Below are 13,559 nucleotides of genomic sequence, written 5' to 3'. Positions count from 1 at the left end.
ATTGAGGGCAAGAGGAACAAGGGGTGACAGTGTATAAGATGGTTAGATGGACATGAATTTGGGCAAACCCTGGGAGACAGTGAAGGCTAGAGTGCTGCGGTCCATGGGGTTGTAAAGAGTCAGACAGAACTTACTGGCTGAACAACAACAACTATTTAAAAGTGGTTTAAAAAAGAATGAGAAAACCCAAGGTATCTTCATAAGCGAGGAAGCAAAATGTCCCAATATACTAGTAAGAAAACTACCCTGCTTGATGTTTTGAAAGCTTGCTGGCCCAGGGAGATAGGAATGGTTTGGACTTTTAAATAGGTTCCTGTTTATGGGGAAAAAAAAATTAATTCATGACTTGCTTCATCTTCCTTTAGTCAGCAAATACTTGAGTACATCCTGCATGCAAGTTACTAGAGTCTGCTGTGCTGTATTGGCAAGGAACTGGAGCTTTGTGGAACATCAGGCAGGGGGACTGCTAAAATATCCAAACTCTCCAAAGTAATTTTCAGATTCCAGAACAGATGCTTGTGGGCTGGAGAACCTTCCCTGTCTATTTGCTCCTGAAGCTGTTACATAAATTTCTGGCTTTTCTTTCTTCATTAACCTGTACGGCTACACTCCCTCATGTTATCCTGCCCTACCCTACCCTACCTGCTCTCTCCTTTTGTCCGCTTACTCATCCCTCTTTCCATAAGCCATGCTCCTCCCCTGGCCTGTTCTTTAGGCTTTACTTCTCTCCACCTGAATTGGGACTGTTTCCAAAGACCAATCTTTAAGAAATCTCAGAGTAGGAACTTACGGGTTCTTTTTCTCATTTTCATAGCACAGTCTCCTCAGTGAGCTTGACACTACCACACACACAAACCACAAAAATAACTCAAACACACCAATTTCCTTCTTTGGTGGAGATAAGATACTGGGGGTACTTATGGTGGGTTACTTCCCTAACTGCATTGCCATGGTAAGACCCAACCTTCAGTAGTGTTGTTCTTAAATTGGCTACTTTATAAGTAACTTCAGTTAAAAGAGGAAGAAGGGAGCCATCAGAGGTAAAGATTGTGAATTGCTGCCTGCACATTCACAGGCCGGAAACTGTTAGCCAAACAGTTGTTTAGCTAAATACAAGCATCTTGGCTTTTGTAGAGTGAATGGGATATAGAGGTTTTGACTAGGGCATTTCAATCTCCTAGAAGGGAGGTCATTAAAAGCATGAGACCTTAATTAAAATGTTTTTAGAGATTTCTCTAGCAGTCTAGTGGTTAAGTCTCCAGGCTGCCAATGCAGGAAGCACGGGTTTGATTCCTGGTCCCGGAACTAAGATCCCACATGCCATGTGATGTGGCCAAAAGATTTTTTTTTTTTTTTTAAATGATGTTTTTAAAGGGAAAAAAAGAAAGAGCCAGTAATAATATTACCAGCTCTATAAATCTTAAATAAAAATATGAATCTTTGATCCTTAATAAAGAAATGCCATCTTCTGGTATAAAACACCCTGAAGGTAGGGCTCATTTCTTAAGACTTTAAAATGTTTCCCTTTTTTTGGCTGCACCTTGAGGCATGTGTGTGGGATCTTAGTTCCCTGACCAGGGCTCCCTGGAGTGGAAGCACAGAGGCTTAACCACTGACTGGACTGCCAGGGAAGTTCCTAGACTTCTTTTTTATCTTTATTAATTATTTTAATTGGAGGGTAGTTACTTTACAAAATTGTGGTGGTTCTTGCCATACATCGACATGAATCAGCCACGGGTGCACATGTGTCCCTAGACTTCTTAATATTGCTGGCTGAGCAGGCACTATGGAAGCAGGTGAATAATGAAGAGAACGATATTAGAAAAGTGTTCTTATTCCAGAGTTATCTTGCCGAGAGAAAGGCAAGCACAGGCAATCCTGTTTGGAAAAAGGAGGTTTCTATTTGAAAAAACTATGTAACTTGTAAAATGCTGCATTTAAAATTTGTCTCCCTAGAAAATCCCATGGACGGAGGAGCCTGGTGGGCTGCAGTCCGTGGGGTCGCTAAAGGTCGGACACGACTGAGCGACTTCACTTTCACTTTTCACTTTCACACATTGGAGAAGGAAATGGCAACCCACTCCAGTGTTCTTGCCTGGAGAATCCCAGGGACAGGGGAGCCTGGTGGGCTTCGTCTATGGGGTCGCACAGAGTCGGACACGACTGAAGTGACTTAGCAGCAGCAGCAGCAGCAGCCTTAAAAGTATGGCTGCCTTATTTATTTTTATTATTTAAAAATAAAAGAGAACAGAACTTATTAGATCTTAGCCCTTAGCTGTAATATGGACAAAAGCCATAGGGGCTTCTCATGACCATATGGTGAAACAATGGCCGAGAGCTGAGAGGAGAGGAAGGGGGAGATGGGTCCAATGACCCTTAAGCTCTTCCCTTCTACTTCTTAAACCGCTGATTAATGTAGTGGGAGGATGACAGAAATTCAGTCATTTTGTGTAGTGATTCTGTATCCCCAACTTGGAGACAGAATCCATATTATTTATACTATAAGTCAAATTTCATTGGGTGGTTTACTATGTATCAGACATTGTTCTAATTGCTTTATATGTATTCTCTCATCTTATTTAGTCCTTATAATCTTATAAGGAGGAATTTAATTACTCTCTTTTTGTATTAATAGATGAGGAAACTGAGCCACTAAGAGACTTAATGACATTCCCAAAGTCACATAACTGTGACACAGATTTGAGCCTAGGCTATCTGATGCTACAGAAAGTTTATCAACATAAAAGGAAGGTTTAAAAATGTTATACCAAGCACCAGAAAGGACTATGGTAGGATTTGAGCACACCGTAATTTCCTGGTATTAATGACATTATCATTTTCCACTGCTTTCAAGAGAAGTGAAATTGACACCAGAATATATTATTTGACTTGACATACTTTATCTATCCTTTGGGTACAGGCAATGCCTCCTCTCTGTTTGGTGTACAGCCAACTCATGCCTCATCTCATAAATTCCCATAAACAGTTATCAACCCCAAAGAAACAAAAACAAATCACCTGTATCTTTTCATAAAATGGATTTTTATTGTCTTCATACATGGTTTCTCAGTACCACAGAAAACTGCAATTTAGGGACAATTTCTGGATGGTTCTTATAGAAATATGAGTTTTCAGAAATGATTTGTGCAGAAATGTGATGTTAATGAAAAATAAAAGGGGTCAAGAGAAGAGAGAGTCTGTAGTATATGCATCTAATTTTTACTTTTTAAAACTCCTTTAAGCTCTAATCCTTTACTCAAGTAAGAGCCCAACAAAATTAATCAGGAACCGAAGTGATTGCACTATTAAATACAAGGAATACATTTTTTTAAACTGATACAAATGGTTTAATTTTGTTAATCAATTCCAAATACTGTAAACATCTGTACATACATACTTTTGTTCTTACTACTCAGTTTGCCTAAATTAAGTATGAGTTCATGAGCTATTTTTAAAAAATTAATTTTTATTGAAGTATAGTTGCTTTACAGTGTTGTGTTAGTTTCTGCTGTACAGCAGTCAATCAGCTATATGGATACATAGATCCCTTTGTTTTTAGATTCTTTCCCATTTAGGTCACCACAGAGAATGGAGGAGAGCTCCCCGACAGTAGGTCCTCATTAGTTATCTGTTTTATACATAGTAGTGTATATAAGTCGATCCCAATCTGCTAATTAAGGAATACACTTATTTATTTGATAAAGAAACCATGAGAAAAGTGGATTGGAATGAGCTCAGACTTATTCTCATCACTGGGAGTCTTGGTGTCTGTGCCAGCAGTTCAGGAATCAGCAGGCTACCTGAATGTGGGTTATAACAATAAGCACAAAACCCAAGGCTCTTCTCCAACACCCCTCTGGTCAGTGGAGAAAGCCTGCAGCGACGCAAGAGGGGAAGTTGCACCATTCGGCTCACCTCTCCATCACCATTTCATCTTCTGCTTGCTGACCTTGATGTAACCTGAGAGCCTTCCTTGCTTCGGCTGTGCAGTCCAGAAGCCAGAACTTCCTCTAGGAAACTGACCAGTAGACTTGAGTTACTCAAAGGGAAAAAAGGTATCTCCAAAACAGAGTATCTTGCTCATAATATCTACATAGATGAATGGATATCATGAGCAGAACACAAGAAGCACTGGTCTGATGCAGAATAGAGGCCCATCAGTTGAGCACGAAAACATCTGGACTGGGAGAGCGCCTTTTTGCACTTCCCCAGAGTTCTCACTGTGTTTTTAGTTTCAAACTTGCAGGATTTTTCAAGTTTGAAATTTCTAGTCTGGAATCCAGAATCTTTAAGGACAAGGCTATACAACCTCAGAACCATATTATATCAGTACCTCTTACTTATACTCTTAAAACTGCCTCAGAACTTTTATTGTGCCTCTCATCTATTCTTTATCCAATCTGCTATCCAAAGTGGCACCAATTTTCTAAATAAAAGTTATATCCTACTGCATACTTTCTCCTCTTCTGCTTTAAAAACTTTCTTTTGCTTACAGAATATATACAGATTAAAATTCAAGGCTCTTTATAATGTGGCCTAATAATAACTAATAGTTGTATTTATTTTGTTCTGAGAATTGGTTTAAGCTATGTGTGTGTATACATATAAATGGAGTATATATATTTATGCTATTATCCTCATTTAAAAAATGAGAGATTAAGTGACTTGAGAAGGTCACAACAGCTAGCAAGTGGCTTAGCTGGGATTCAAATCCAGCTCTCGAATCCACACGATACTCTCACTTGTCTGATTCCATCTCCCACCAACCATGCAGTCTATGTGCCTTTCACGCCCAACCATTCATTGTTCCCTAAATGTGTCCTAAGCTTTCACACCTTTATGCTTTGGCTCTTATTATGTCCTAAGTCTTAAATGATTGACTACCCCTTCTTTGTCTGATGAAATCCCTTGTATCATTAAGCCTGAGGATTAAAGGCCACCTTTTCTGTGAAGCTTTCCCAAACTCTCCTCCATGCTGAACTAGTCACCTCCACCATTATTATCACTCTGTTCCAGAGCTGTTTTAGTACCATATTATTATTAATTAGGTACTCCGTACATTATTGGTGCCAGAATAGACTGTGAGTTACTTAGGGTGGGACTAAGATTTATTCATCTTAGATCTTCAGGGTTTAGCACAGAGGCTGACACTTAGTAGGGGCCCAATAAAGGTACACTGAATCAATGAAGTAATTAAAATAGCCACCCATTGGCAAGAAAGCCTCTCTGTAATACAGGGGTTTGGGAGGCAGTACTTAGAAGTATGCTGGACTCACTCTCAGGATACAGGTCTAGTAACAGGCAGAGGGTCGGTGAAATGACCAGGTAACTTCTTATTACCAGAGTTGTGCAGTTTTAGACCTGGAAGATTCAAGGCTTAGAGAATTTAAATTCCAAACTCCTTTGCAAAAGAAGAAGATGGTGAAATAGAAGTAAAGGATTAGAAGCTAAACTCATCTATTCATCCAATGAACACCTCTGTTAATAATGGCATCTCTGTCTAGCCTGCCTCTTGGCCAGTTGGCCAGGAGACACTTTGAGGTCAGAAAATGTCAGGAAATGAGGCAGCATTTTTTTTTTTTGGAAAGATAACACAAGAAGTCTTTGATTAGTGACGTTTGGTAAGAATGAAACAAATATGCTGGGAACCCTATGGCAACCTATGAGGCGATCTTTGCTTCCCGTGAGACTATGCTTCATGTGCAAAGGGAAGGAGTAACCTTCGTGAAACTGCACGTCAAGGTCCTGCTCTGTGGATCAACAAGACCCCACATTCTTGCCTGCAAAGAGAAAATACTCTATATCTGCTAGGCCTAATTTTGTTCCCCCGGGGCTATTGTGGCTTTTTTTAAAAAGTATCTATTTGGGGACTTCGATGAGTCACTTCAGAATGCTTTAAAAATTATGGGTGATGAACATATTGGTATCTGTACCCCAAATTTAGACTGTGTTTAAAAACAACAAAACAGAATGATTTTTCTTCCCAGATTTGTTTTAAATCCATCTTACTTAAAAAGCAAACTCAAAAATCCCCTTCCCCTGTGGTACTGTAATCCAGTCAATTCAGCTCAGTCCAATTAAATGGACAGTATTTACTGAGCATCCATTATGTGGCAGGCACTGAATGAGCTGTATATATGAACACGTTATGACTTCAGTCAGAGGGACGCACAATCACAAAGCAACGTGGGAGATGGGATAAACAGAGATGGCAGCAGGCGCTAACCTAGTGGATTAGCACTATTGCTTATCTCGGTTTGTGCTGTCATTCTGGGCTCTAAGGAGAGAAGGAAGGTGGGCAGAAAAAAGCCCTGATTTTTAAAAGTCAACCTCCAACAATCTTGCATCACATATTGAAAAACAAGTTTCTTTACTTTTAAGTCTTTGGTAAGGGACTAGAGACTAACAGAATTTTAAATTTTAATTACTAACATAATTGAAAAGAACTGTGTTCCTAAATAAAGCTATATATTATAACAATATCTATTCCTTTTTTTAAAAAAAAAAAACTATACTCCACAGATGGAAATTACATGTGAGTTTCTTACAACAAAAACATTAAAGGAATTTAGAATCAGATCTGAAGAGTGGTATAATGGAAAAAAATGAATGGAATTTCTGGGGAGCAAGAAAATAGAAAAAGATATTCTGAAAAATAATGAGAAAAAATCCAAGATATTTGCCTTAATGGAGTAATAAGCTTCTCATTATAGCCAAATGCTTAGCTGGAATATTGGAATGGGGGAGAGAAAAGGACAAGATGGAATAGCTCAAAATACTGATTACAGTTGTCAGAGCTACTACTATGTTTCATACTCTTTGCTTTTGCATGTACTATTCCCTCTGTCTAGAAACCTGTCCCATCCCTATTGCATTTTATCTAGTGGACCGATGCATGTTTTAAAACCCAACTTGCTCTCACAGTACAACGCCTCTAGGAATGTATTTGTTTTCCTATCTATTTTCCATGTAAGCCTATGAGTTTTTTGGGGTATGAGTAATACATGAATATACTCTTTCTGTAAAAGTGTTAAATAGTATACATAAAGCTCGTCTTCTTTGACTCTTCCCCATCAGTCTTGCCAGAGATAACAATTTGATCAACAAATATTTATTAAGTGCCTATGTGCCAGGCACCGTTTTAAAAGTTGTGAATATAGCAATAAGTGAAGCGAAAAAATTCTGTTCTCATGGCATACATATTCCACTGGGGAAGGAAGGAAGATAAGCAAAACTGATAAGTAAAATGTAATAATAATAACGGTGAAAAACATCACTACATGTGAAGTATGATTCTAATGAGACAGAAACCATCCTACTTCACAACGAAATTAAGGCACGGGAATCAAGTCTGAGATCTTGAACATGACCAAATGGGGATGCAGACCCAGATAATCTTGTCTCTTATTAAAGAGACAAGAGTTTGTTCTCTTAACCAGGATGCTACACCGCGTCTCTGTAATATGTTAGATGAAGAGAACACTATGGAGAAAACCAAAGCAGCTTTGAAGGAGAGTTGGAGGGAATGATGGTGGTGTGAGATTTTAAATCCAGTGGTCAAGGAAGACCTCACTGAGAAGTTGACATTGGAGCCAAGACTTGAATAAGGCAATGGAAGACGTATCTGGGGGCTTCCAAGGCCTGGTATGTTCAGGAAACAGAAAGTAGGCAGGTGGAGCTGGAGTGAGGTGAATAAGGTATGTAAGAGATGCGACTAGAGATTAAGGGAAGGGGATGGAGGGGAGTGTGAAGATGAGCTCCTGTGAGGCCTGGCAATAAGGACTGTATGGATTGTGGTTTATACTTTGAGTAAGATGGGAAACATCTGGAGGGTTTAGTACAGAGATGTGACATTATGTACTTTCATAGATTCTCTCTACTGCTATGCTGAGAACAGACTACACAGGGGCTTAAAGGTAAGGCATCCTGATGGGAAGTGATGGTGGTACAAATCAGGCAGTTGTGATGAGAGGGTATCAGATTCTGGATATGCTCTGAAGGGAAGGATCACAAGATTTACTGATAAATCAGCATGTAGGTGAGAGAAACAGGGGAGCCAGGAAGACAAGGTTTTTGGCCTAAGCAACTAGGAGAATGGATAAGTCTGAGGGAAGATTATATTTAAGAAGAAATATTGGAAAACTGGTTTGATTACTGTTAAATATGGATGTTTATTAGACATTCAAGTAGAAGTGTCAAGTAGACAGTTGGCTACATACATCTGGAGTTTGGGAGAGAAGCTCATATTAAAAATAGTGATTCTCAGGACTTCCCTGGTGGTTTAGTGGCTAGGACTCTGGGCTCCCAATGCAGGGGGCCCAGGTTCAATCCCTGGTCAGGGACCTAGATCCCACATGTAGCAGCTAAGGATCCCTCTTGCTGTAACTAAGACCCAGTGCAACCAAATAAATAAATAAAAATATTTTTAAAAATAGTGATTCTCAATGGAGAGGTGTGTGATTTTATGCTCAGGGTACATCTGGCAATGTCTGGAAACATTTTTGGTGGCCATAACTGTGGGAGTGCCATTGGCCTCTGGTGTGTAAAGGCCAGGGATGTTGCTGAACATCCTATAATGTACAGGACAGTTTCCCCCAGCAAAGAATTATCTGTGCTCAAATACCAGCAGTGCTGAGGTTGAAAAAGACTTGAGATGTAAATCTGGGAGTTATTAGAGGATATAATTTAAAGCCATAAGACTAGCAAGGAGTGAGGTATACACAAGAAGAGAGGGAGTCCAAGAATAGAGTTTCAGGGACTTCAAAAATAGGAAAAATGAACAAAAGAGAGAAGGAATGGCAAGTGAGGTAGGAGGACTGGCAGAGTATAGTTTCTGGAAGCTAAATGGTATAAGTCTTTCAAAGTGAAGGAACTGGTCAAGTGTCAAATGCTGCTGAAATGTCAAGTAAAATGAGTACTAAAAGTTGATTCTGAGTTTAGCCACATGGAAATCCCTGGAACCCACAACAGTGATTTCGGGGAATGACAGGCATGAAAGGATAAATGGAGTGGCTTAAGAGAAGAGGTAAGATTTAAAAGAAGATACAGGTTTAAGAGAATGTATAAGGAGAGGAATTAGAGGTCGTGAGTAAAGACAACTCTTAAAGAATTTTGCTATAAAAGAGAACAGAGAAATAGCATAGAACCTGGGAAGAGACAGGAGGTTAACAGAGTTTTTAAAGATGGGGAAAAAACCTAGCATGTTTCTGTGCTTCTATGAATGATCCAATAGGGTGTGAAAAACCCACTCAGGACTGAGAGAGAAGCAGGTCTGGAGCGATGCCCTAGAGAAAGTGAGGGAATGGAATCTGGTGCCCAAGTGGGAGGGCTGGGCTCACCACTGTGGTGGGACGGAAGGCGGAGGCCAGTGGCAGTGGGGCTGTGGGAGTTCTCTTCTAAAGACTTTTTACCTGCAAGTCCACTTCGTAATAGCTTCTTGATCTGTGTATCCTCAATATAAAGCAGACGCTGAGTTAGGTATTTGCTGAATGAATACATGGATCAGATTTATATTTTTTAAAAGAAGTTAAGACCTCAGCTTAAATGTCACCTATTGTGCTAAACTTTTCCTAAACATCCAGCAGCAATTTTATCAGGAGTAAGGGAACAAGGTGGCTTTGATATCTATGTCTGAAAATATTAAGAATCTCATACATAGAGATCATACTGCTCTTCACTGGGTGTATACTTTACCCATTTAGAACTCATTATTTCTCAAATGCAATGTACCTTTCCCCACCACCTCCTGTCTTCAGTTATGCTGTTTTCTCAGTCCTGCATGCTCTTTCTTCCTATGGAAATCCAACTTACTCCTCAAGGTCTAGTTCAAATGCTATCTCCATGGTGAACCATTGCCAGATTACACTGCCAAAATTAATTATTTCTTTTTTGGACACATTTTACTTAACTTACATACATTAACACTTCTCAAACTTTTGTCCCTAAGAACCCCCTAAACAACAGAAGAGAATCAATTTATTAGTATTGAGGGTACAGTCCAAATTTGTTTACTGGCTTATATCATTCTTTGAGGGCTGATAATTCGCTTTAAAAACACATAACAATTTTCTTATTTTTCATAAAAGGGCCTTTTAAATTTCAACATAAACATATTTTTATTTTTCGCATAGGAGTTGACCAGTTAAATTACTTAATTCTACTCCTGGAATTAGAAGTGCCCCCGACTTCTAAAGAAAACAGACATCCGAAAAGATGTGTCATGCTTATTCTGTGCCTCTGTGTGACTCTGGTACTAATCATATCCTAATTTGAGAAATACTGGTTTGTTTGAGTTCTCCACCTGAACCATAAGATCATTAAAGATAGGGATCTTATTTTCTTTGTATTATAGGCCCTGACTTGGAAAAGTACCTTATATAAAGCAGTTACTCAATAAATATCTTCCTCCCAAATAGTATAATCAAAACAATCTGTCAATACCCTTGGCTTACATTTTTTTCTTGCTGCTCTGTGACTAAACCAATAGTAATAGCAACAGTAAACAAAACAAAAACCCAATAACTCAAATGTCTATGGACAGATGAATGGAGAAGCAAGCTGCGGTGTATTTACACAGTAGAATGGTACACAGTACTGAAAAATGAATGAACAAGGTTACAGGGAATAGTACAGATGAATCTTAGACCTATGGCCAGTGAAAAAGCATGATACAATTTTCTTTATTAAGCTAAAAAATAAGCAAGACTAAACAATGCTTGCTTATTCTGTATTTAGAAATACATGGATTAGTGATAAAAATACAACTCTCCCCATCAAAGCAAGGGAATTAAACACAAAATTTAGGATACTGTTTACTTGTTGTAGGGAGATAAGGAATATAATTGGAGCAGAACACACAGACAGATCCATGTTATTGGCAATTTTCCAGTCCTTTGGTGAAGGATCCAAGAGTATTCATTATATTTTCTAACTTCTATTTACATATATTCTTGTTGTTTAGTTGCTAAACACTTTTGCAACCCCATGGACTGTAACCTACCAGGCTCCTCTGTCCATGGGATTTCCCAGGCAAGAAACCTAGCGTGGGTTGCCATTTCTTTCTCCAGGGGATCTTCCTGATCCAGGGATTGAAACTGTGTCTCCTGCATTGCCGGTGGATTCTTTACCACTGAGCCATGACTACTACGTTAAGACATAATTAAGATAAAAGCTTCTATACCTAAATGGTTTCTATACTCTGATTCACAATCTTTAACATGCTAATGTGAATCTCTCTACTTTCCAGGAAGATATAGTGAGTTAGTTGTCCAAGAAACTTTTAAAAATATCTATCAATATCTCCCCAAACAAATCTATAGAACAAACCTGGGGAAACACTGAATTAAGATGTAAAATATTTCCTTGATTATAACCAACTCCAATGAGGTTACTTTACCCTATGATACTTTCTTACAAACAATGTAACCACCTGTTGTAGACTACTCCTTCCTAGTTCCCACCTTAGTACCAGACACCTGATTAATGAAAAAATAAGTCTTACAAACAATGTAACCACCTGTTGTAGACTACTCCTTCCCAGTTCTCACCTTAGTACCAGACACCTGATTAATGAAAAAATAAGCAAAGCAAAGCAAAACAAATAAACAGGACCCCTTGGTCTTACTTCCTCTCCCTCCTGTGAAGAAATCGGAAAAAAAAAGCAACCAATGGGATTCTGCATGTATCCAACACCTTGCATGTGTCATTCATGTGAGGAGAAAGGATTATCCTCATGGTCCATAGGGCAAAAGATGGACTCCTCAAAGACTGAACTGCCTGTAACATCAGTTTCATAGAGGTATGGAAGGAGATTATCATCTGAGAAGAAAGAGAGTGATAGATGTACTTTCTCACCATTGGGAACATTCAAGAGCACATCAATTTGTCAGAGCAACAACTACAGAAGTAGAATGGTGACCACATACCAAAATAAACTAAAACCCCCCACTCGCCTACACCAACAAGAAACAAAGCTCCAAACAACCTCTCTGTAGCAAGCATGGATGTTAAAGACTCTGTGAAAGTCTATTAATTATAGAGGTACCGAATCTGGAGGTTTCAAAGGGGAAATTTGCGTGAGCACAAATGGTAATCAAGCTACTAAAATTTTTCCTGCACAGACCACAAAAGTCACCTGGCATTTGGCTATCTTCATAGTAACTTTTACCATAACCCCAGTATTGCTAGGCATAATAATATAATTCTGCTCTTGAATTATGGGGTCGCGGAGAGTCGGACACGACTGAGCGACTGAACTGAACTGGACTGATGAGTTTTCTAACCAAGTGATTTGGAAGTATGAGTGACAACTGAGGTGGTGATGATGAGTATCCAGTCTTTACTTGATTTTCCCCAAATGTAATGATAACAACAGCAGCAGCAAGCAACACATATTAAGTGCTTCTCCTGTGCCAGATTTTCCTCTAATATTTTACATATATCATCCAATCATTATAACAATGATATAAGGAGCTACTATTACCTCCACTTTACAGTTAAGAAAATGGAGGCACAAAAAAGTTAAATAATTTGCCTAAGGTCATACAAGTGGACACATGGCAAAACTAGGATTTATAAAAGGTAGTCTGGGGCCTTCCCTGATGGTCCAGTGGCTGAGACTCCGAGCTCCCAATGCAGGGGGCCTGGGTTCAATCCCTGGTCAGCGAACTAGATCCCACATGCCACAACTAAGACCTGATGCAGCCCCCCAAAAAAGGTAGTCTGGCCCTAGAGCCCTTGGTTCTTTAAAAAACAACAACAACAACAAACTATTTATTTGGCTTTGCCGGGTCTTAGTTGAGGCATGTGGGATATAGTGCCTCAGTCAGACTGAACCCTGTTTCCCTGCATTGGGAGCTCGATGTCTTAGCCGCTGGACCACCAGGGAAGTCCCTAGAGCTGTTGTTCTTAATTGCTACACTGCCTCTTAAAAGACCAAAGGGTATCAAAAGGTGATTTATAAATAATACGTTTCATTCAAGCCCAGGAGTTCTAATGATAATCCTAATGAAAGAACTTATATCCTGAAAGATGCATCATTCAACTGGGGAGGTTAAATACAGTTTCGCAGGGTTATGTAGAGGCTACTCAACTATATACTTTACTACTTAATAATTGCAAATGGTATCAAATCGACTTTTAAAACTCTGTGGAATATCTTAAAATTTTTCTCATCATTAAAAAAATATTAAAATGCAAATAACATAAGAAATAAAAGAAGTAAATGAGTCACTCATGTCTCACTACACAGAGTTAGCATTTTTGAGTTTTTCCTTTCATTTAAAGTTTTTTACTGTCTAACCCAACAAATCCTGAAACAAATATGCAAACACTGGATAGGGTCTTACATACTACACAAAAAGGCATATCCTATAAACTTGCAAAAGAGAATATCCCTTTTCCTTAATGGCAACCTTCTGGTTGCAAGAAACAGAAACCCATTCAAACTAGCTCAAGCAAAATAAAAAAAGTATCCTCAGTGACATAGGGGTGGGGGTGGAGGTCTATCATTGAACCAGTGTAAGATCAGTGCCTCTTAAGGGCACTGTGGAGAGCACATG

The 13,559-nt window shown here is 39.0% G+C and overlaps 1 protein-coding gene across 1 annotated transcript in view; it reads right to left on the bottom strand.

Moving 5' to 3' along the window:
* Positions 1 to 3,023: 3,023 nt before the first annotated feature.
* VPS45 (vacuolar protein sorting 45 homolog) overlaps positions 3,024 to 13,559 on the bottom strand; it is a 64,261-nt gene continuing 53,725 nt past the window's right edge. The window contains exon 15 of the mRNA XM_055401966.2: positions 3,024 to 4,018. Coding sequence (XP_055257941.1) covers positions 3,931 to 4,018 — 88 coding nt within the window. The 3' untranslated portion in view covers positions 3,024 to 3,930. The remainder of the gene's footprint in view (positions 4,019 to 13,559) is intronic.

The sequence above is a fragment of the Moschus berezovskii genome, chromosome 4 (genome assembly GCF_049115385.1).
Source record: "Moschus berezovskii isolate FMDL1 chromosome 4, NW_MosBer_1.0, whole genome shotgun sequence".
Classification (NCBI taxonomy): domain Eukaryota; kingdom Metazoa; phylum Chordata; class Mammalia; order Artiodactyla; family Moschidae; genus Moschus; species Moschus berezovskii.
This window is presented reverse-complemented; position numbering and strand designations above follow the sequence as displayed.